This window comes from Pollicipes pollicipes, unplaced genomic scaffold (genome assembly GCF_011947565.3).
Source record: "Pollicipes pollicipes isolate AB1234 unplaced genomic scaffold, Ppol_2.1 Scaffold_4219;HRSCAF=4965_pilon_pilon_pilon, whole genome shotgun sequence".
Lineage (NCBI taxonomy): Eukaryota > Metazoa > Arthropoda > Thecostraca > Pollicipedomorpha > Pollicipedidae > Pollicipes > Pollicipes pollicipes.
Window position 1 is genome coordinate 10,474,000 of NW_023596448.1, and position 23,717 is coordinate 10,497,716.

Below are 23,717 nucleotides of genomic sequence, written 5' to 3' on the forward strand. Positions count from 1 at the left end.
CTGAACTCAGACACAAGGATACCGACCAGAACACAGACACAAGGACACCGACCAGAACACAGACACAAGGACACCGACCTGAACACAGACACAAGGACACCGACCTGAACTCGGACACAAGGACACCAACCTGAACACAGACACAACGGCACCGACCTGAACTCAGACACGAGGACACCGACCTGAACTCAGACACAAGGACATCAATCTGAACACAGGCAGGAGAGCCCCACGACCGCCGCGCCGGCTCGGTCCAGTCGGCGGCGCTGCTCACCGGGCGGCAGAGACTCGCGCCTGTCGCCAGCCACCTCCCCCGGCTCCAGCAGCACGCGCAGCTCCTCCTCCGGCTCCTCCTGCTGGCCCTTCCTCATTTCGTCCAGTCCTGGCGGCCGAGGCAGGGTGGGGGGCAGCAGCTGCGGGGCGGTTCACGGTTCGCTGAACCATCAGCGGCAGGCTCGAGAACCTCCCGTCTCTCGGCACATTGCCGGGACGGCCCGAGAACCTCTCGTCTATGGACATATTGCCGAGCCGGCTCGAGAACCTCCCGTCTCTCGGCACATTGCCGGGCCGGCCCGAGAACCTCCCGTCTCTCGGCACATTGCCGGGCCGACCCGAGAACCTCCCGTCTCTCGGCACATTGCCGGGCCGGCTCGAGAACCTCCCGTCTCTCGGTACATTGCCGGGCCGACCCGAGAACCTCCCGTCTCTCGGCACATCGCCGGGTCGGCTTGAGAACCTCCCGTCTCTCGGCACATTGCCGGGCAGGCTCGAGAACCTCCCGTCTATCGGCACATCGCCGGGTCGGCTTGAGAACCTCCCGTCTCTCGGCACATTGCCGGGCCGGCCCGAGAACCTCCCGTCTCTCGGCACACTGCCGGGCAGGCTCGAGAACCTCCCGTCTCTCGGCACATTGCCGGGCCGGCTCGAGAACCTCCCATCTCTCGGCACATTGCCGGGCCGGCCCGAGAACCTCCCGTCTCTCGGCACACTGCCGGGCAGGCTCGAGAACCTCCCGTCTCTCGGTACATTGCCGGGCCGACCCGAGAACCTCCCGTCTCTCGGCATATCGCCGGGTCGGCTTGAGAACCTCCCGTCTCTCGGCACATTGCCGGGCGAATGTGTTCCAAAATTGTCGCATGCTGCGAACCATGTCGGATAGTTTAGCCTCAGCGCAGTGATAGTTAGGCTCTGGCATTATGTTGATCCCTACATAGCGCTGATTCGATCCGAACATTGTGTACTGCGCTTGACCACATAGGGGCACCGTGGTGTTCAAGGAAATCAGTGATTTAGCAATAATTACCGGCACACGCGCCGAAGCACCGCCGTTGAAACATGGATCCTGCTAAAACGTTTCTGCGGATTGAAAACAGATCGCTGATCACCAGCATACAGTTTGTAAACAGACGGCTCAAGAAGACAAGCGGTAAAGGTTAAAATCGCTCCGAAACCTGAGCGAGGCAGACCCTTATAGAAATTGACTCCGTCTCGCCAGGTGATACCTTCTGGCCATTAGTGTCTGTCTCCTCACTGATAAAGAAACCAATACTAAATTTAACGTCATCGTGTAGGACACCATTGTTGTCCATGTTTCCACAGCAAAATCGTTTTATCGTTGAAACATGGAAAACTGACTTAGCACAAAAAAGTTGCAGTCTGTGCGGGCGGCACCTGAGCAATTCGATGCTCATATTTTCTGTCTTCCATCCTGGTAGTCAAGTGAGCAGGTTGTTTCACCTCTTAACATACTAACTCATGCATCACAGCAGAACAACAGAACATCCCCCACACATCGCCGTGGCCATTGGCGGCCAGTCTCGTGACGTCACACTCACTGCTGGCGGCATCGTCGATGAGCTGGAGCAGCACCACCTTGTCCTGTCCCTCCAGCGCGAGCTGACCACGCAGTAGGACGATCATCTCCTCGCGCGCCAGCGCCAGCGAGCGTAGGTAGTAGGCCACCACACTGAGGAGCCGGCCAGGGGCGGGCTCAGGCGGCATGTCATGATGATGACGTGACGTGATAACGACACGAGATGATGATGACATGGCATGATGAAATGGCGTGGTAATGACGGACAGAATGCTAATATTAGACAGAGAGCGGAGAAGCAGCAGGATGTGTCGCGCGTCCCTTTGGCAGAGAGCGGAGGCAGCAGCAGGCTGCACCGCGTGTCCCTCTGGCGGAGAGCGGGGAAGCAACAGGCTGTGTCGCGTGTCCCTCTGACAGAGAGCGGAGGCGGCAGCAGGCTGTGTCGCGCATCCCTCTGGCAGAGAGCGGAGAAGCAACAGGCTGTGTCGCGTGTCCCTCTGACAGAGAGCGGAGGCGGCAGCAGCCTGTGTCGCGCATCCCTCTGGCAGAGAGCGGAGAAGCAACAGGCTGTGTCGCGTGTCCCTCTGACAGAGAGCGGAGGCGGCAGCAGGCTGTGTCGCGCATCCCTCTGGCAGAGAGCGGGGAAGTGTGTCGCGCGTCCCTCTGGCAGAGAGCGGAGGCGGCAGCAGGCTGTGTCGCGCATCCCTCTGGAAGAGAGCGGAGAAGCAACAGGTTGTGTCGCGCGTCCCTCTGGCAGAGAGCGGAGGCGGCAGCAGGCTGTGTCGCGCATCCCTCTGGCAGAGAGCGGTGAAGCAACAGGCTGTGTCGCGTGTCCCTCTGACAGAGAGCGGAGGCGGCAGCAGGCTGTGTCGCGCGTCCCTCTGGCAGAGAGCGGGGAAGTGTGTCGCGCGTCCCTCTGCACACGTGTGCAGCGAAGACAGGGCTAACGGGCTGCAGACGCAGCGCCATCAAATCGGGCGACCGGAGGGGGGGGGGGAGGGGGAAGTGTATGCGACGCAATTCCAGCACTGTCGAGCACAGGGGCACTATTCGACATTAATGCGCCACTCATCCGATGTCTTTCCCAGCCTGTCACGGCCACAGATTGCCCCACCGCACCACCCCGCACTGGTCGAGCCCCACGCTCCAGCTGCGACCTCACCCAGCCCTGAGCCGCTCCAGCTGCAACCTCATCCGACCCTGAACTGCCTCAGTTGTGACCTCACCCAGCCCTGAGCCGCTCCAGCTGCGACCTCATCCAGCCCTGAGCCGCTTCAGTTGCGACCTCACCCAGACCTGAGCCGCTTCAGTTGTGACCTCACCCAGCCCTGAACCGCTTCAGCTGTGACCTCATCCAGCCCTGAGCCGCTTCAGTTGTGACCTCACCCAGACCTGAGCCGCTTCAGCTGTGACCTCATCCAGCCCTGAGCCGCTTCAGGTGTGACCTCACCCAGCCCTGAACCGCCTCGCCACCTCCTGGGCGAACCAACCTGACCTCAGTTGATTCAGCCCGCCCCCCTGGCCTGACCTGAACACGAGCATCCAGACGATCACCACACCGGGTCGGTTGGACCAGACGGCCAGGCCGTACACGAACGTGTGGCCCTCGTCCCGCCACCTGCGGCGCGGAGAGATGCTGCTCAAGACCGCGGTAAAGCCTGCCGGCCCCGCAGGGCCGAGCGGCCTGCGTCCAGTCCACAGGGACACCATGCCAGGGGCCGGAGTATCGCTCAGATGGCGGCCGGGGGATACCCGCCATGGTGCGCTGCCTGCTGATTAGTCCTAAGGCACGGCTAAGTACGACCCTGAGCTACAGTTCTCCGTACCTGATGTGGCCAAGCTTAGCAACAGCCGGCTTTGTAATAACCTGTTCTCGGGCATCTTTGGAATCACTTTCTACCATCTGTACCAAGGCTGCGATGGTACTCGATTCGGCACAGCGGCTTTTAAAGCATTGAAAACTCCGCAAAGCTATGCTGTTAGACCTTAGAACAAGTCAAGATATGCAACATAATAACGGTTCAGATGCCTTACTAGACCTGCTCAGAGCAACGTACTTGTTCAGCGTGTCATTGACGACCACCCACGGCGCCGATCGCCCCTGGAACGGGCCGCACTTCTCCGAAGGGTGCACACTAGCGGACGGCACAGACAACTGAGTCACTCCGGACAGACGGCAGATGGCAGGGAGGGCGTACGGCGACCCCGCGCCGTGGGGAAACGTTTACTTCCGTGGCGGTGGCCAGGGAAGCGCAACAGGCAGAGAAACACTTATGTGCGCACTAAATGTACCGCACGCGCCCCAATGGCAGGCGACCGGTCCAGTTCTAAAATTACGAAGACGTAGTTTAACTGAAGTTCGGCACCACACGTTTCCCAGCTTGGCACACTCGGCCGCTATCAACACCCAGCTCCCTCACCTAAACCTCTTATTTGCATGCCGATGACCATACTAGGTGATGCCCAATGGCGTTCCGGGATCGGTACCAGCCAACGCAGCGGTACCCTCTCAAAAGAGCTCCGGCACACGAACACGCACTCGGCCCGCCTCTAGCCCCCACAGAGCGGGGCCGTCAAGGCTATTTCCTGAAGCAGCTGCCGGGCGGCCGGTGGCCAGCTGAAGCCGTAGATGCTCAGGACGGTTAGCGGTGGTGACGACGACGGCTCACTTGAAGATGATGTAGCCGGTGAAGCAGGCGGCGAGGAAGCAGACGATGAAGGCCACCACCCGGAACACGGTCTGGGTCTGCGAGGCTCGAACGGAGCGGGCCTGGGGCTGGCAGTTGTGCTCCAGCGACCACTGTGACGTCACGGCGCGGGGTCACGCAGGGACACACTAGCGGCAGCGCAGAGAGCAAGCCCTAACGTTTGGGGAGGGGAAAGCACGGAACGCCAGAGCGGCGGGGGCGAGCATCGGGCAACGGATACACAGAAACGCTGGGATTTGCCACGGCACGGGGATGGAGACGAGGCGACGCATGCATTGCGTCAGGCATCGCTACTAAAGAGCAAAAAATAACAACGAATGTGAGAGTGATACACTGGAACCGCTTAGAACGAAATCTCCCATAACTTGAATGCAAAATAAAAATATGCAGCGCATCATATTTTGTTTCTTGTGCACATATTTCACACGGAGCAAGTTTTAAAGACCACGCCAGATGAACAATCAAATCTTCAGTCCCACAGCAAGGAAGACCCCAAGGATACAAAATAACACAGAAAGCACTGCGACAGCATCTATGAAGTCGAAGGGATTTCATATATCCCATGCAGTACATGGCCTACGTCGTACACTTGCCCCTAACAATACCTTTGTAGAAAATGCAGATAGTCTTGTGCTTCAGACAAATATTCCTTTCAAACAGAGAATAAGCGCTACCAATCCCCCCCCCCCCCCCCGCCACACCAGCGAGAGATCTTTACATGCGAATACACCCAAGGATTTCACGAAAAACTTGGGCCGCCAGCTCCCAGCGGGCTCACCTTCCGAGCGTAGAAGGTGATGATGAGCTTGAGGGAGCCCATGAGGGAGAGGACGGGGCTGAAGTAGGTGCCCGTCCACACCAGGGTCTGGCCGTAAATCAGGAACATGGTGCTGCGCGGAATGTCAAAGTGCGGCTCCTCCGCCCACATCAGGCCTTTCCTGAGGGACAGGAGCCGGGGAGCAGGTCAGAGGCGCATGGTCATGCAGGAGGGAGAGGGGGAGGAGGACGTGGCGAGGATTAGGGGAGGCGTCGGACGTGGTGATGGAAGAGAGGGCGAGCAGGAAAGGCCGAGGCTTGCACAGGGACTGCTGATGACAGCTGTGTCTTATTGTTTTGTATTGCAGTGCTAGGGGTTGTTACAGGGGCCGCCGGCCAAGGATCTGCGGGCGCCAGTGCCTCGGCTCGCAGGGGCTAACCAGGCGCCCTGGTGACCAGCCGAGGCCCGGCCCCTTGATGGTGTCAGGAGGCAGACACTGCACCCGACAGCTCCTTCTCAACGTCCGTCACGTGGCCCGTCTGGCTCCAAGCCAGTGCCGCGAAGATAGGACACGTGACCGGCCGGCTTTCTCGTGTGGAGTCCTCACGAGGCGTCCGTAGGATCACAGATCCGGGCCCAAGCCATATGTTGGCAGGCTGCCCCGACTGATCCGCGGGGCAGCCTCCACAATGACCAGGATCCGTTCACCGCTACCTGCGGATCCAGCGGGGTAAGGCGAGACCCAGGTAAGGCTGGGAAGGTGGGGCCGAGGGGCTGCTTATCCATACACGGAACAAGTCAGGGCCCCTGCGGGAGGCACATTTAATCTGGCCCCTTCCTTTGGCCGGAAGGGTGTTTTACAAGTCTCTCCAACGACCAGCAGGATCTGTGGAGTACACAATCCCCCCACCACGGGAAGGCGGTGCATCACGGGGGGCCAAACACGCTCAGGCCGCCTGAGTAGTTGTTAAGCCAGCTGCCAGCTGGCTGGCCAGCTGGCAGTTCGTCAGCTGGTCGACCAGCTGACCGCCGCGGCCAATGGCAGCGTTGCCGTGCCGCTGCCCCGCGTCCCGCGCGCAGTAGTAACGCGCCGCCCACTCACTGGAACGAGAGCTTCCTGACGCCCTCCAGCCCGATCTCGACGACCAGCGTGAAGATGAGGTCCACGAGCATGAGCTGGTACAGCTCCGAGCCCACCTGGTCCTCCCAGCACTGGCCGCAGGGACGGCACGATCAGCTCAGCACACGGCCGGCGCGCTCAAGCCAGCCAACACGGACCAGCGCATCCCCAGCGCTGGCCACCAGACACAAACGTCAGAACTGGGCTGTCACAGAGAACAGGCGCCAGGTGCCACGAGTGGGCACCAGGGGCGGCTGATCAGGACTCAACAAACGGTGAGAAGGCTTTAGTTGAATGACTATCCGCCATGGTTCACAATATGATCACAGTTGCAACATCACCTTGCAACTTACCTAAAACAATGCAGTATTCACATCAAGCACTGCCATTGGCTTTGATTTCAAGAAAATTCTTTCCAAGCTTAACACAAAGAGACAGCCATGTTTTCGCACAGCGTCTCTATCACGTGACATGTTTCGTATCACGTCCATGATATCGCCACATTCATCCCCAGGCCGGAAACTTCTGTGAACATCGCACAGATCCAGCAAGGGTGCAACCGGAAGGCACGCACGTGCGGTCGGCCAAGAGGGGGCAGGATCGGGAGGCACGCGAGTGACCGGAGGTGAGGCCTGTCAGGTTTGGCCGCGGGAGAAGCCCGGCCAAGGACAGAGTGATCCTATGTCAGGGAGGCACAGTTGGCCGGGCGCGAAGCGAGACTAGCGACCGGGCACGTTAACCAAGGTCAAGGTGGGGGTGGTCAGCCGGAAAGGAGTCAGCTGAGAGGCCAGTCACGTGACCGGAGGTCGAGCCTCGGCGGACACGTACCCGCTGGCGCACCCGGCTCTTGTCGGCCGCCTCCGTGTTGACCTTGTGCACCCAGTAGATGACGATGGTGCCGAGGATGATGATGGCCATCACCACCATCCTGGCAGCGGTGGCCGGGCGTCAGCCGAGACACGCGGTGGCATCACACGGCATGCAAAAGGCCTAGGTCGGCGCGAGAACGGCTCGCTGAATAACAGCAACATTATAAGCATTTAGGGCCAATCAAACAAACACTGTCACTTGTCAGGCTGCATCCGCAGTCCTGGAGATGCATCCAAATAACCTGACGTCATGGCACGAGCAGGGAGCCTGCATAATAGTAAACGTTCAGTAGTTTGTAGCGCATGCACTCCAGCTACTTCAGCCAATCACGCGATATGTTTTGCGGGTCACGGGAATTCACTGCTCAACATTCCACATTTCCTGAGGGCAGACCACTGGAAAATGCAACCGTGGTCTGGCTAAGCGGCATGACTCACTGACCAGACCTGACCTGATGAGCCCAGCCTGACCTGATAAGCGTGATAAACATAAGGGCGCGCGCGTGCGTGAAGTTTTCCAGCTGGCCGAGCAGCTGGAAGAGCAGCGGGAACAACGCCATCGAGCTGCTGATCATGAGCGCCGACGCCAACAGAGATATCGTGTTGCCCTCCTGTCCCTCACTCTGTCGGAGGAGAGAGACGGTGCGTGGCCCGACGTCTTGAGGTATAGTTTCGATCGACACAGGCGCGAGTTTGGCATGGGTTCGGGTTGTAAAATTAGCAGTAAAAAGTCACGAAACCTTCACCAACAATCCCTAACAAGCGAGTTCCTTGCACTGGTTTTGTCCATTTTTTCTCAGACTTGGGAAGGAGGGGGGGGGGGGGGGGGTTGGAACCTAAATGGGGTAGATGATGGTGATGGATAGGTAACTACGCCCCTAGAGCGACCGGTTGATGCTGCTATTTTCAGCCAAATGGAGTTGTTGTGAGTAGTCGTGACACTCGATGCAGCACATTTGTTTCACCGTCAAATGCGTCCTGTGATGCTGGCTCCATGATTCCTCGAAAAGAAACAGCTTGGTCTTAAAGCCGCGCTCCTCGGATAGTGTTTGGCAGGCCACACCCAGACCAGACCATTCCCACTGGGGCGGACTACCAACTGCGGTTAACGATGTTGACGGCTCGTAGCGACGTCACGCGGCGTGCGCTCGGCTTCGGTCGGGTGCCAACTAGATCCGCGGAGTCGCACCGCACAGAATAGTGATCGACCGGCGTGCGAGACCTTCCCAGCACTTTGCCGTCACACACACACACACAGCGACAGGGAGCCGTGCCGCTGCGAGCCGAGAGAAATTGCGTGCGTCATCCCGCGTGTACCAGGCACAACCAGCTACCTCAGTCAGCCATGGATACATCAGTGACCGACTAGCTGGCGGACCAACACGGCAAGCCAACGGACCTGTTGCCTAGCGCGTGTGACATCAGCTCCGTCTCACAGCCCGTGGAAGATACAGTCGCCTCGAGGCAGCTTACCGTGCGGCTTCGGACACACCAAACGCACAGAGCTCCACAGGGAGGGAAATCTACCATGGAGCTCCACGGGAAGGGGAACCTACCACAGGGCCCCATGGGGAGAGAAATCTACCACAGAACTCCATGGGGAGAGAAACCTACCATAGAGCTGCACAGGGAGGGAAATCCACCACGGAGCTCCACATGGAGGAGAATCTACCACAGAGCTTCACAGGAAGGTAAGTCTACCATGGAGCTCCACACGGAGGGAAACCTACCACGGAACTTCACAAGTAGAGAAATCTACCACGGTCATTGGTGGTATATAACGACTTTGCATGACACGATAAGAATTGCTCAGTAGCATGTATATGGCTAGCAGGCTACGAGAAAATCCTCCCAGTGCCCGCAACAGTCGGGTGGCGGGGTCAGGGTTCACGTACCAAACGCGCGAGCAGCGAGGTCACCACGGCTCTGACGCCACGATAGCAAGCCACTCACGCGACAACACTGACCAACAACACAGCCTGTAACCTGAACAAGTGCCGGGGTACAGTCTCCGCCTCACGGAGCCCCCTCGCCCAGCTGTCACCTGGCGGCGTCAGTGAACCACCACGAGAGCCGCCAAACAGCCCAACGCCGCCAAACAAAACGGCCGGGGCGTCACGCACCGCATCCATGCTCATGACCAGCCAGGTGAGGGCCGAGATGGCGGCCAGCACGCCCAGCACCAGCAGGTTGCTGGCCGTGCGACCCAGCGCCGTGTAGAGGCTGGCCCGGCGGCGGCGCGCTGCCGCCTCCTCGTCCTCCGGAGTCGCCGCCGCCTCCGCCGCCGCCTCCTTCTTCTTTAGCTTCTTCTGCGGACAGGGTGCGGTTTCTTCCTCAGTTTGGAGTGGGGGTGGGCTGTAACCACTCACCCCACTTCCATTTACGAGGAAAGTGAGTCAAATCCGTGAAGAAACCCGCTCGTTTGCATGTTTTGAAGGTAGGTTGCCTTATTTTTCACGGCTCATCCCCTTCCCTCAACTCATTTTGCGAGACTATGCGCCTGACTGCGGCGGTCAGGTCAGGGGACTACGTCCCTGCCTGCGACGGTCGGGTCACGAGACTACACCCCTGTCTGCGGTGGTGAGGTCACGAGACTACGCCCCTGTCTGCGGTGGTCAGGTCACGAGACTACGTCCCTGCCTGCGGCGGTCAGGTCACGAGACTACGCCCCTGTCTGCGGTGGTGAGGTCACGAGACTACGCCCCTGTCTGCGGCGGTCAGGTCACGAGGCTACGCCCCTGTCTGCGGCGGTCAGGTCACGAGACTACGCCCCTGCCTGCGGCGGTCAGGTCACGAGACTACGCCCCTGTCTGCGGTGGTCAGGTCACGAGACTACGCCCCTGCCTGCGGCGGTCAGGTCAGGGGACTACGTCCCTGCCTGCGGTGGTCAGGTCACGAGACTACGCCCCTGACTGCGGCGGTCAGGTCACGAGACTACGTCCCTGCCTGCGGCGGTCAGGTCACGAGACTACGCCCCTGTCTGCGGTGGTGAGGTCACGAGACTACGCCCCTGTCTGCGGTGGTCAGGTCACGAGACTACGCCCCTGCCTGCGGCGGTCAGGTCAGGGGACTACGTCCCTGTCTGCGGTGGTCAGGTCACGAGACTACGCCCCTGCCTGCGGCGGTCAGGTCAGGGGACTACGCCCCTGTCTGCGGCGGTCAGGTCACGAGGCTACGCCCCTGTCTGCGGCGGTCAGGTCACGAGACTACGCCCCTGCCTGCGGCGGTCAGGTCAGGGGGCTACGCCCCTGTCTGCGGCGGTCATGTCAGGGGACTACGCCCCTGTCTGCGGCGGTCAGGTCAGGGGACTACGCCCCTGCCTGCGGCGGTCAGGTCAGGGGACTACGCCCCTGTCTGCGGTGGTCAGGTCAGGGGACTACGTCCCTGCCTGCGGCGGTCAGGTCACGAGACTACGCCCCTGTCTGCGGTGGTCAGGTCACGAGACTACGCCCCTGTCTGCGGTGGTCAGGTCAGGGGACTACGCCCCTGTCTGCGGTGGTCAGGTCACGAGACTACGCCCCTGTCTGCGGCGGTCAGGTCAGGGGACTACGCCCCTGTCTGCGGCGGTCAGGTCAGGGGACTACGGCCCTGCCTGCGGCGGTCAGGTCAGGGGACTACGCCCCTGTCTGCAGCGGTCAGGTCACGAGACTACGCCCCTGTCTGCGGTGGCCTGGTCAGGGGACTACGTCCCTGCCTGCGGCGGTCAGGTCACAGAACTACGCCCTTGTCTGCGGTGGCCAGGTCAGGGGACGTCGGCGAGGACGCTGTGGTGTCTGAGGTGGTGTCGTGAGCTCGTGGGCGTCGGGAGTGGGTTCGGGACCTACTCGTGGAGCTGGCTACAGTGTCTGCATGCGTCCCGTGAACACACCGCGGGCTTTGAACAGGTGAGAGCAACGAGAAACGTCGGCAAGGGAAGGCCGACACCGCCGCCAGGCATGCTAATACAGGCGAACAATGGAACTCGGACGATCGGAGTCTGGAACCGTCATGTTTTTAGATATCGGGGGGGGGGGGGGGGGAGGCGGACTTGAGACAGATGACCAGAGATAACCTGGATGTGACCATGATCCCGTCACGCTGTTGTTACTGTTAGGGCTTTGCGAAGCGCTGAGCTGTCTGCACGCTGAGGCTGTGTGGCGACGCCCGCCCCTCCCCTGGCACAGCGGGCAGTCGAACCCCGTACCTCCGACTTCTCAGACGCGCTGATTAACCACTGCACCACTGAGACTCTGTGGTCTCGTGATCAAAGGCTCGCATCGCGTCAGCCGCGAAAAGCCCCGATTCACGCGCACGCGCCATCCCCGCTACCGTCACGATGATGGTGGTGATGATGGCGATGACAACACCATGATCAACACTGCCACCACCACCACCATTGTTCGCCTGGAGGGAGCAGTGGATGCCGTGTCTCTTGCTCAACGGCAGGGAGCTGTAGGTGCCGTATCAATTGATCTCACCTGGAGGGAGCTGTAGACGCCATGTCTGTAGAGCTCACCTGGAGGGAGCTGTAGACGCCGTGTCTGTTGAGCTCACCTGGAGGGAGCTGTAGACGCCGTGTCTGTTGAGCTCACCTGGAGGGAGCTGTAGATGCCGTGTCTGTGGGAGGGAGCTGTAGATGCCGTGTCTGTTGAGCTCACCTTGAGGGAGCTGTAGACGCTGTGTCTGTAGAGCTCACCTGGAGGGAGCTGTAGACGCCGTGTCTGTTGAGCTCACCTGGAGGGAGCTGTAGACGCCGTGTCTGTTGAGCTCACCTGGAGGGAGCTGTAGACGCCGTGTCTGTTGAGTTCACCTGGAGGCAGCTGTGGACGCCGTGTCTGTTGAGTTCACCTGGAGGGAGCTGTAGACGCCGTGTCTGTTGAGCTCACCTGGAGGGAGCTGTAGATGCCGTGTCTGTAGGAGGGAGCTGTAGATGCCGTGTCTGTTGAGCTCACCTGGAGGGAGCTGTAGACGCTGTGTCTGTAGAGCTCACCTGGAGGGAGCTGTAGACGCCGTGTCTGTTGAGCTCACCTGGAGGGAGCTGTAGACGCCGTGTCTGTTGAGCTCACCTGGAGGCAGCTGTAGACGCCGTGTCTGCTGAGTTCACCTGGAGGCAGCTGTAGACGCCGTGTCTGTTGAGCTCACCTGGAGGGAGCTGTAGATGCCGTTCCGTTTGAGCTCGGCCAGCTGTTGGGAGGTGACCCGGGCGTCCCAGCCAGCCAGTATCAGGTTGGCGGTGGTGCCGCTGGTGTCGGTCGACACATCGATGAAGTTCTTGCGGTAGGAGCGGGCCGTGCTGAAAACAGACGGCGTGGGGCAGCAGCGGCCAGGAGCGGGACGCAGCGACGCGTAATCACTGACGGGATTTCCGTGATCATCCTACGTGTGACAACCAGGACGTGATCCTTACCGTGTTCACTGGCGTTGTCACCGTGAGCATCTTAAGCGTGATAATCATGACGTGATCCTAAGCGTGCTCACTGAAGTGATCACCGTTGTAACCCTTATCATGATAACAATGGCGTGATCCTAAGAGTGTCCACCGAAGTGATCACCCTGATCATCCTCAGCATGGCAACCATGGCCTCATCCTAAGCGTATTCACCAAAGTGATCACCGTGATCATCCTAAACTTGATAACCGCAGCGTGATCCTAAGCACAGCTTGATACGCCGAGTGCCATCAAATGACACAACACGTGACGTTTAATCAGTACCTCCTGACCTATTGAAGGTCGATACCTCAGCATGGGAACTCTGAACTTGCAATGCCGAAAAACCAGGAGTTCAAGCCTTTTTTGCTTATGTCAAGTGCATCACTTCTCTCTTCTCACATTGTTTCTGATGCAAGCACGAGACAAGCCCTGATACACAGCGGTTGGATCGAAGTATAAGCAATAGAGCACTGCACGGCTTACCCGACCCACCCTAACCTAGAACTGGTTGGCATGACCAAGGCCGACCTAAGGTGGAGTTGCGTTACTCCGACACGTTGAGGCAAACTGAAGGGCCTCGCCCCAGGCCATGTTTTCAAAAGTCAGCTCCTTTTTATCTCAATGAATGACGTTCCACGTGAGGCAGACTTTGAACTCAAACTTCTAAAATGCAAGCAGACGAACAATAAAAGAGCATCACAGTGCCAACGGACAGCCAAAAATTACACGAACCATCACGATATACTCTGGGCTGGTTAACCTTACCGACGGGTGACTGAAGCGCACACCACCCACCTGCTGGCCAGCATGATGAGCTGGAAAGTGATGCATAAGGTGGTGATGTTGAGGTAGGCTGACGGCATGTAGTACGAGCTGCCGCCAGCCATCGGGATGCGGCCGCGGTAGTAGTTGCCGTAGTACATGGGGGTCGTGAGGAACCAGCCCTGCCGCGCAGACGCCAGGCGAGCTGCTGCCATGATCGGGTGACAGTCTCGGGTTACGACACGACATGCCGCGGCGCGTGGCACACACAACGGAACAGCGAGCACTTCCTCATGTGGGTTCGACTCCCGCATAAGGCGCCGTAGTTCTCCGACGAGCAGAGAACCTTGACAAAGGCGACAGCCGAAACAAGTGTGGTGCTGCAGAGATCCATGAGAACGGCTCGGCTGACCAGCTGCGGCGGAATACAGCACGGATGGGACCAGCGGGCGACGCGATCGGAGCATACGCAGCACACACGCCGGACAGTGAGTGAGACGAGAACAGGCAGACGCACAGCTGACGAAGGGCGGCGCGGGGGGAGGGGCGGTCTCCGTCTGACCGCGTCTTCCACCTTCTCACCGGGTTTCCCACCTTCTGACAGCGTTTCTTACCTGGCCGGTGAGCAGGTTGCCAGGTGAAAACGACGGAGCCGGACGGGCCATGGTGCCCAGACGATGGGACGGCGTTCCCACTGCGACACACCACACCCGGCCGCGCGACACAGTGAGCACCCAGCTGGGGCACGGGGCACGGACTAGGGCACGAACTAGGGCACTGCACATGACGGCTCGTGTTGACGACACACTAACACTTCATGTCAATACGTAATGAGCCACTTTGAGGATGTGCATGGACCAAATGGATGCGACAACGGCTGGACAACATAGAAGAACACAACGATAGAACTGAGGATCAAGCGCACTGTTCTATTTCGTGCTCGGTCGCAATTCGTTCGCATGCTTGAAATATAATTATTCACACCAAGCATAAAAGGGAACGCGTGCATGCATCACTGGCAATGCCGTTGTATTTCACAGTACTGTAGATTTGGGGCTACCGAGATGCTTGAAATAACAGGCTCATGAGTGAAAACTGAAGGCGAGAAATATCTGCGACAAAAAAAACAACACCTACCGAGGAGGTTCCAAGAAGAGAAAGAAGATAAATAGCGGGAAGAGGATTACATGAACTGCGTCTAAGAGCTAAGAGCTAAGATTTGAAGGTAGAGTTGAAGGAACTGCTCAAGAAAACGAGAACACGCCGAAAAGGAGAGGATAGCAAGACGAAACGTATCATCGGAAAAGATCGAAAGCACGCACACAATGTGAAAAATACAGAAGCTTGACATTCCAAACTCCCACAACAGCAGTCAGAAGATCGCAAACGGACAGAATCAAAGAGCACCACACAAAAGACAGATGATAATGCGACACAACAAGTCAAGGAGACAAAGCAAGGCCGAAGTGCAACAGAGGAGGCGACACGAAAAGTCCGGCAGAGCCGCGCGTCCACAGCCGGGGACAGCCTAGCATCTCGCCGCAGCCGGGGACAGCGACCACAGCGGACCACGTGACCACAGACCACAGCTGAGAACAGCGGCCTCGGCCGACCACGTGACTACAGAGAGGACCGTCCGAGAGGCCGGAGCCGGAACCACCGCCCCCGGCAGCGCCCACCGCCGATGGTAGTACCCACCGCCCATGGCGCTACGTCGAGCCTCGTCCGGGTCGTTGAAGTCCAGCACCAGCTGCGGCAGCACCAGGAACAGCACGCTGCCGGGAGTGGGGTATGTGTCCGCGGCGGCGGCTCAGGTGGGCGGAGGGGTGAGGCGGCTTTGGTACTCTGGGCTCATTACCGCAAGGGTTATATGTATATCTATCTATATGTATATATATATATATATATATATATATATGTGTGTGTGTTTATATGTACATATATAATATATGTATATATACATACACATATATCTTTTGCGGGCATACCATGCTCACAAAATACCTAGTCGGTATGAAAATACGACAGCAGCACTAGCATTTGATTACGACGATCTCAGATTAACACTTAAGCCAGATCTCGCTCGTCTAAACAGCTGTGCACCCGGGCGCTACTGACCTGACCAGCAGCACCTCCAGGTTCACCACCAGCAGCCAGCGCATGAAGCGGAAATAGAGACCCACGTTCTGGCCAAAGTTGCCCTCGATGCTCTTCAGCTGTTCGTGCCAGATGTGCACCAGGTCGTGGACATCCGCCAGATGCCGCTTCGTCTACGGGGAGACGGATGCCTGGACAGCTGCAGTGTCCGAACACGGCTGACCGCGGCCGCCGTACCTTCAGGTGGCAGCTGCTGGAAACAGCTGGTGTGGCCGTCTGGACAGCTCCAGTAAAGCATAACGGAAAAAACATAACAGAATGAAATAAACATTTGACGAGAACTGACGTGACCGTTTCCACGCTGCCTATGCTATCTTTACCCCTCCCCCTCCCCCCCCCCCCCCCCCAATGCCCTCTGTTGTGACCATGGTCACATGTAGCCGCTTCGCTCAGCACCCCAGCACAGAGCCCGTCGCCGCGCCATCCCCACGGAGAGCCCGGGTGGCCGCCAGAGGGGCCGCGGCGAGCGCCGCCGGCTCACCAGCACCAGACCGCGTCCGAGTCTGTCCGTTAGCACCTGGAGCCGGGTGCGGCTCTGCACGCTGCGCTGGTACTCCAGGTTCTGCTCCAGCCGCTGGCGCACCAGCCGCTTCACCGTCAGACTGACGGTCAGCTCGCGCAGCCGCTTGCTGGGGCGGGGTCAGAGCGGGGTCGCGGCGGGGTCAGGGCGGGGTCATCATGGGTTAGGGCAAGGTCAGGACGCGGTCAGGCGGGATGAGAGCGGGGTCACGGCACGGTCAGGGTGGGGGTCACCGCGGGTTAGGGCAAGGTCAGGGCAAGGTCAGAGCGCGGCCAGGGCGGGACCAGAGTGGGGTCACGGCACTGTCAGGGCGGGGCCACTGCGGGTTAGGGTAAGGTCAGGGCGGCATCATCGCGGATCAGGGCGCGATCAGGGCGGAACTGCCGCGGGCCAGGGGAGAGGATCGATACCGACGGCCGGCCCGTCAGCTGATCACGTCAGCTGGTTATGGTCTGCCGGTCAGCCGGTTATGTGACGGCCGGTCAGCTGATCACAGCACCATCAAATGCACAAAGTCGTGAGTATTTGATCGTGTGGTTAATAGTTGTATGCAAATAACGATTCTGCACAACCGGGTGACATTGAAACAGTTCATTATGCGTTTTAGTTGACAACACCGCAACATGTGATGAATATGGCACCCTTCTTATGGTTCGTCTGCCGTTCTTTACTCACTTTTTTCGCATCTCAGTTAAAACGGACTTGCCATGCGATTGCAGTTCCATCTCGATGACGTCCACGAGGCTGGACACATCCTTTTCATACCTGAAAATTGACCCCGGCTACGAACCCAGCCACAAATCCAACTCAACACTCAGCCACAACCACGATGAGTCTGAGTCCGCCTGACGAAGCGGAGCGTCCCACCGCGCGAGGTGCGGCATGACAGCTAAACCCGGCATCCAGCTCACGAGGGACCGCATCCCACCTGACACGCCACCTCCCCGCACCTGAGGAGCGAGGGCACCCAGTGTCCAGCTAACAAGGGACCCCACCCCACCTGACGCGCCACCTCCCCGCACCTGAGGAGCGAGGGGGCCCAGCGTCCAGCTAACAAGGGACCCTACCCCACCTGGCGCGCCACCTCCCCGCACCTGAGGAGCGAGGGCGCCCGGCATCCAGCTCACGAGGGACCGCATCCCACCTGAGGAGCGAGGGCGCCCAGTGTCCAGCTAACAAGGGACATCCCCCCACCCGGCACACCTCCCCGCACCTGAGTAGCGAGGGCGCCGTGTGGACGTGACTGCTAGAAACGGTCACCAGCTCGTCGGGCGCCGACGGGCCGCCGCCGCCGCCCGTCGACGACGTCTTGCCGTACGCCAGCGTCGCTGCCGGGTGGAGGAGGGGAGGCGGCAGGTTACCGGCTCAGTACCGTGGGATGCTACCAGAAACAGAGACAGTACAGCGTTGTTGATAAACGCGCAGAACATGTATTCCAACATGGAAAGTAAAATAGAATTGCACCGTGTTTTAAAACGTGACACCGCCTCGCAAAGCGGAAACTTTCTTTTTGGAATTTGCCGATGGCCACTTCCACGAAGGATTTTTTGTGACGGCGAACATGACGAAGCTCTGCCTAGTGACGGGAGTTTTGTGCTCTCTGCCAGTCCTCACGTTCTGAATGAGCTTTGAGACGTTCTAAACGGCTGACACGAACTCGGTGGCATTTACCACGCGGCCGTTCTGCAAACGTGCCTTCGAACTCAAATGTGCACTGTTCCACGTCCCGAGAAACATCTGCTGCCCTAAAAACACAAACGTCTTATTCTCACGGCAGCACACCTATTTTGCTGGCGGAGAGCGCCATTTTGGACGGCATCTGCTTCATCATGGCGCGCGCAAAGCCGCAGTTCTCCAGATTGGGCTGCTGCTGGCCCTGCACGTGGCCAGAGTTGCCAGATATCGACCCGCCTGTGGACGTCAGCAGACCATCACGTCACGCCACATCAGCCGTCACATCAGCCATTATGCCGCATCAGCCGTCGCGTCACATCAGGCGTTACGTCACATAGCATCATCCGTCACGCCACATGCGAGCTGTCACGTTGCCATCATGCAAGTCCAACGCAGCCTGCCATGACGTCACACGGTCAGTGCCCCCTGAGTCACAGTGCAGGGTGATAGCTGCACAAGCTGCGTGACCGTCGCACGTCACACCGGTTGTCACGTGACACACGGCCGTCACACTGCAATCGACCGCCACGTCGTGTCCCCATAGGTACGTTGAACCCTTTTGCACGTTTGCACTTGTTCGACCCGCGCTTAATTTAGCCCCGCCGCATTACAAAGAAATCTCATTCTAAAATGCTCGGAAACAGGACAAACAATGATGATATCCGTGGCTTGTATTCAAATGTTCAGTAACCGTCACCGTAGAAGCATTTTCGCTTCGTTCTCATGTAGCAGGTCGCCATTCTACGTTTGCGCTTTGGTTCCATGGAACCCAGTCGTAATGTACCATAAACGTGAACTAATAAACTCGAATATGACGATGAAATGAAAACGTCTCCGATGTAACAAGCCGTAGCTTCTTTTGCCCTGACAACAAGCCTTGTGTTTCGCTCCTGAATTTGTATCGTGCATTTCAGATTAGATTAGACTATCAAGGTAGGTTCATGTCTAATCAAATGCTTGCTTGAAAAGGTCATGTTTAACTCAGCACGAAAAGTTCGCTTTGCATAACATGACCCATGACTTAAGCTATATCTTAAGCATAAGCTATATCTCTGGGTCTAGAATGCGCCTCACATGTCACATCTTCCAGCGTAGCTTATCCATCAAACGCGCCACTCGCCACATACCACATACGTTAGCTGCCATGTATGTACGGTTACATGCACACTCATCTGACGCGACCTCATTGGAAAAGTTCGTAGCCCGACACTGGCGAAGAATCGCCACACACGTGTTTCGCTTCGGCCCAAGCAGCTTTAGAAACGCTGATAGGTAACGTACAATATCCCTGTCACCCCATCCCAGCACACACATCCTCGTGCGAGAGCGGCGTGCGGGGGAGGGGAGGGCGCCTGTCGCGCCTTCCCCGGCCGGAAACGCCTACCGCGCGCCTGTCGGGCCGCCTCCACATCCTGATCCTGCTCCTGGGCAGTCGAGGCGCGGCGGGCGCTCTCCTCTGGAGCCAGGCTGAAGACGGCAGAGGCATCTCATCAGCAAATGTGCGACCTGAATAAAGTCGCGACCGATCGCCCGTCGCATGCAGAGGTTCCCAATGCTATAAGTGTCTGGAAAATTATACCAGAAGCATCCGTTAGCATAGGCAAGTGGTTCCCATCTCCGGTGCACAGGCGCGAAGCTTCATCTTGGCCGGGGTGGGCCTTTGGGACATTCCATCCAGCAACTTAAACATAGCCGGGCTTATGGCGGGAAACGGAACAAAATGAAATCCTGGGGCACGGGAGAACGTCTCCAATTACGTCATATGGTCTCCACAACGCAATACTTTAAGCTCAAAAAGACAAGCCGCGTCTTCTCAATGGCGGTGGAATTGAACGCAAGATGGGGGGGGGGGGGGGCAAGCACGGATAATTGCGAAGCTGGAAAACGCAATCATTACGAAGGAAAGTCAGCAACACGTCAGGAAACGAGGCATTTCTCAGGAAGGCATGTCGCGGCACGGACACGCTGCGAATGAGTTGAATGTCATTTGATCGGGCAACTCTGGAATGTTCCCAATATTGTTCTGTTGAGAACACCTCTGAAGCCTAGGGCTGTGGTGCAGGCAGGGGAAGGCACAGGGGGCACGTCCCCCGCCCCGTCCTAGGTTCCACGGGTCCTTTGGGCCCCTTGGAACGTACCATTAATGACCCAACTGGGGCCCACAGAGTCTGAAAGGCCGGCCGGAGGTCGCATTCAGGGGCTCAGGCATCAAGGTGCTCCGAGTCGGTATGGGCTCGAGGACCCACTTCCCAATCAGCTATATAGCCGGTGCCAGTAATTTACACTGGTCGGGGCATTGCATCTGCCACGGGCCCACAGCACCTAACAGAGGATCCTGTGCTCGCAAGGGCCCCGAGCCGACCAAGGGAGGTGTTCGATGGCGCCCAAAGAAGGGCACGGGCGGTCCACCGCAACCGACGATCAAGGGCTGGGCCGCAGGGCATAAGGGCCCGATGGACTGGCTGAAGGTTACATAAAAATCGCGTCCCGTAGGGTCGTGACCTGAAATATTAGTTAGAGGTCCTCGTCCACCGCTTGAAGAACCCCTGAGACAATGCGGATATCTAAGTCGGTCACAGACCACGAACACCGAACAATCAACTCCATGCTCGTTTGAGCCCGTGAGAGCCATTTCTCAAGGAGGAACGAGACCGGGGCGCGCGATTTACAATGTTCGAGGTCTCTGATTCAACGAAGGGCTCCTGTGCCAGTTATTTGGCCACTTGCAGCCATCAGGGATGTTGTTGCATCAATAAGCACCCATGTATCGATCCGGGGTCACTGGTACGGCTCGGAAGGCCTCCCGCGCCACGGAGCGGACCAATGTGATATGATGTGTCTCTCCGAGCGGCTCCGGATCGGTAAGGGGTCCCGCCCCGTGTCGCCAGAATGACGGCCGGAAGGCACGCGACGGCAGGACAGAGTGGCCGTTCAGCCCTTCGCTGGGAGCAATAATATGTCCCGCAGTGTTCTACATACGGGGGCCGCTTTCCCGGAAAGAGATGGGGGGTATCATTAGTGTTCAATGGAGTGGGTCGAAAAGAGTTGCACAAGGCCAAGAAAATGCACAAGGCCATGCCATGTTTGCTCGAGAACATTATTTTGCAGAATCAACTAGTGAAAGAAATAACATCAAAGGGTTTGAGCCTGCGCGTCGCACGCCGATAGTGTAACCTGCGTGAACAACTGTGCGTCTAGGAAACCAGAGGTGCGGGGTTAGATTCCCCGCGGCGCCCACCCTTCCTGTCAGAGTGAGAGGTAGGCGACGTCATAGGCATCAGCAGCTGAGTGCGTCTTAAAGCCCCAATGACACATCCGCAGTCTCGGGAAGCAAAGACGACGATGGCCTGGTTTCCCTCAGACCGAAAGGCGTTGGCCAATGCCAGTAGCGCCAAGCGGCGGGCGCCGTGCATGCAGCAACGCCCATTGTAAAATAATGTTTCTGAATGTCCTTCAAAATTAATTTGTAACAGAGGTCCTGCATTTACTGTTCCAGTTCCACCACCAGATTCCAGCACCTCTTCTCCGTGTTGTAAGGGCAATCCGTAACAAGCATCAATCTAAAAATCGCACAGGTGAAATATGCAACTGGAATATCTCTAACTGCACGAGTTTATGACCTAAGGCCTTCAAAGCTACTGATTTCAAATGTGTCCTCATTTTCACCACGCATTGATCACGAACTATGTTAGCCGTGGCGCCGACGCTGCGCGGCCTATGGAGACTACAATGCCCGGCGTCAAGGCTTTTATTGCCAAAATATGCGAACGCGCGTGTTAAAAACCCCGCTACGTAATTTAAATCACTAATCGATTCTGGCTGAATGTTGAACGTTCCCAGGCACACATGGCTTGGTGTCGTTAATACCAAGATAAAAATTTGGCAGTTTCTGAGTTCTATCGGTATACAAATAGTCAAATGGACCATTGTAAAATGAAGAGCGCCGGCGATTGATTCCGTGCAGCGTGGCTTTTTCAGTTTACCGACATCAATGTCGGGCAGAATTGATCTCGCGGTAGCACGTGTCTTCTATTCCAGTTATGAAAGGCAATCACGCTCATATACAAACCCACACACACACATACATGTATATATATACATATATATATATATATATATATATATATATCAAAGAAAAGCATGTCTTAATTAACAACAGGGTCACATCCAGCGGTTTTTTTGGGGGGGGGGGGCTTTGTCAACTCTGCCTCCCTTGCCAGGTTCTGGCTGCACGTCGGGCCTAGGGCCATCCAGCGCAAGGGAGGGGGCGTTCCCTGCAAATTTGTGAAATTTTGGCATTATTCCCATTGTCTTCAATGGAAAAACGCCCCCAACATACACATTTTCGCAATGTTTCGTCCCGTGGCAGTCATTGCCACCAAGCCCTTGTCAGCCTGCTTGTTAATAGGCTGCGTCCTGCTGCTCGGAAGCGAGGGCCGTCCCTCTTATGCGGTCTTGAGCCGCCCTGAAGGTTGGTGTTGGAGCAGCTGTATTTACAACAGGTGCAACTCACCTGGCTCGCCGGCCCCTCTCCACTTCCCTGGTGAGGTGGCGACGATTTACATTGGCGATGGCCCCAGGAGCCGAGGGCAGATCCGTCTTGCTGTCGGTGTTGGCTTTCTTCATGTTTTCAGTTATAAATTGCGTCGGAATATTATAGTTTGTGGGAATAGATCAACTAAAAGCAAACCCTCGAGCCATCAACGTCAACACCAAATTGGGGAGACCCTTGCGTACCCGGCCCTGCCCCCATACGGGTCGGCAAGGTTTCACAAAGATTAGCTAAGGTTTAACAATTTTGGTATCTCTATGACGTCAGAGCAAACAGAGCGCATGCAAGTCTCTCGGGCGTATTAGGACGATTACAGATGACCGATAGTTTCGGCATGGCATGATGTATTTTACAAACGTCTGCGCCTTAGCTGGGTATGACAATGAATGTGACTTGCATGGTCATTGGCTCATAAGAATGATTTGAGCAGGAACATTTAGTGTAATACTTTTTAAAAACGATCTAGCCCCGGCGCCATGCTTCCAGATGGCTTGTGACGTAGCATAAAGACTTCTGGGGTTTGACACCGGACATTTTTATAAGGACTTTGTGGTGGAGCTTCCGAACGACGTGACCGCATCCACAAAACGAATTCTAGTCTCACATTTCCCAAGTTTCTGCCTCTCCAACTTGTGCCGTCATGCGCAAGGCCATCTTGTTCTTGCACGCAGATGAAACCCAACAAAAATGTTGTGGGGAATGAGCTATAACTGAGCTATGACGGAGCCAGGAGAGCGTAAGTGAGGTGAAGAAAATATAGAGAGAGCGAGAGAGAGAGAGAGGAGAGAGAGAGAGAGAGAGAGAGAGCGTCAGAGATAGATAGCCGAGAAGAGAGCGAGAGAGGAGAGAGAGATATAGAGAGGGAGAGAGAGAGAGACCGCGAGAGCTGCTCTATTCTTCTTTATCTCTCTCTAGAGATCCGCGCTCTGATCTTCTCTCCTCGAGCCTCTCGCTCTCCGAGCATCGCCGTCTCTCTCGCTCCTCTCTCTCTCTCTCGCTTCGAGGATCGCTCCTCCAGATCTCTTCTCGAGAGATCTCTCTCTCTCATCTCTCCCTCTTTCTCCTTCTCGGAGCTCATCTCGTCCTGCTCTCTAAACTCTCTCGCGCTCTCTCCTCCTCTCTCGCGCTCATCCTCGAAGATCTCGCTCGCTTGCTTCTCTGCTCGCTCTTGCCTCTCAGCGCTCTCTCGCTCGCCCTCGCAATGCGTCGATCGAGCTAGGCTCGCTCTCTCGGAGCGAGCGCTCGCGAGGCTAGCAGAGATGAGGGGTGGCCGGTGGTGTTTGCGCGACATATTACGACCATGCTATGGCCGCAGTTTTGATGGATGGCATAAACAGATATAAATATTTTCATTTAGGATCCTCCGTAATATAGT

The 23,717-nt window shown here is 57.3% G+C and overlaps 2 protein-coding genes across 3 annotated transcripts in view; both read right to left on the reverse strand.

The window, feature by feature from the left end:
- Window positions 1–14,128, reverse strand: part of LOC119095929 (transmembrane channel-like protein 6) — a 22,934-nt gene extending 8,806 nt beyond the window's left edge. For both annotated transcript variants that reach the window (XM_037218783.1, XM_037218782.1), the window contains exons 1-13: window positions 14,054–14,128; window positions 13,473–13,621; window positions 12,389–12,539; window positions 9,391–9,576; window positions 7,739–7,890; window positions 7,227–7,326; window positions 6,381–6,490; window positions 5,300–5,459; window positions 4,483–4,613; window positions 3,871–3,948; window positions 3,342–3,431; window positions 1,836–1,966; window positions 275–382 (exon numbers count right to left, since the gene is read on the reverse strand). In XM_037218783.1, coding sequence (XP_037074678.1) covers window positions 275–382; window positions 1,836–1,966; window positions 3,342–3,431; window positions 3,871–3,948; window positions 4,483–4,613; window positions 5,300–5,459; window positions 6,381–6,490; window positions 7,227–7,326; window positions 7,739–7,890; window positions 9,391–9,576; window positions 12,389–12,539; window positions 13,473–13,621; window positions 14,054–14,104 — 1,597 coding nt within the window. In that variant the 5' untranslated portion in view covers window positions 14,105–14,128. The remainder of the gene's footprint in view (window positions 1–274; window positions 383–1,835; window positions 1,967–3,341; window positions 3,432–3,870; window positions 3,949–4,482; window positions 4,614–5,299; window positions 5,460–6,380; window positions 6,491–7,226; window positions 7,327–7,738; window positions 7,891–9,390; window positions 9,577–12,388; window positions 12,540–13,472; window positions 13,622–14,053) is intronic.
- Window positions 14,129–14,495: 367 nt separating this feature from the next.
- LOC119095802 (uncharacterized) lies at window positions 14,496–22,481 on the reverse strand. The gene is made up of 9 exons (XM_037218655.1): window positions 22,304–22,481; window positions 19,175–19,257; window positions 17,899–18,027; window positions 17,330–17,444; window positions 16,792–16,881; window positions 16,078–16,225; window positions 15,558–15,709; window positions 15,138–15,214; window positions 14,496–14,506 (listed from the first exon to the last, which is right to left on the reverse strand). Exons 1-9 carry the CDS (start codon window positions 22,414–22,416, stop codon window positions 14,496–14,498), a joined length of 918 nt encoding a protein of 305 aa, XP_037074550.1. The 5' UTR covers window positions 22,417–22,481.
- Between the last annotated feature and the right edge of the window lie 1,236 nt (window positions 22,482–23,717).

Coding starts and splice junctions, on each gene's coding strand:
- LOC119095802 (XM_037218655.1), bottom strand. CDS start 22,416: ATGAAGAAAGCCAACACCGACAGCAAGACGGATCTGCCCTCGGCTCCT. Junction 16,882..17,329: donor ACGGCGCCCTCGCTACTCAG/GTGCGGGGAGGT, acceptor GTCAATTTTCAG/GTATGAAAAGGATGTGTCCA. Junction 15,215..15,557: donor CTGGAGGTGCTGCTGGTCAG/GTCAGTAGCGCC, acceptor CACTCCCGGCAG/CGTGCTGTTCCTGGTGCTGC.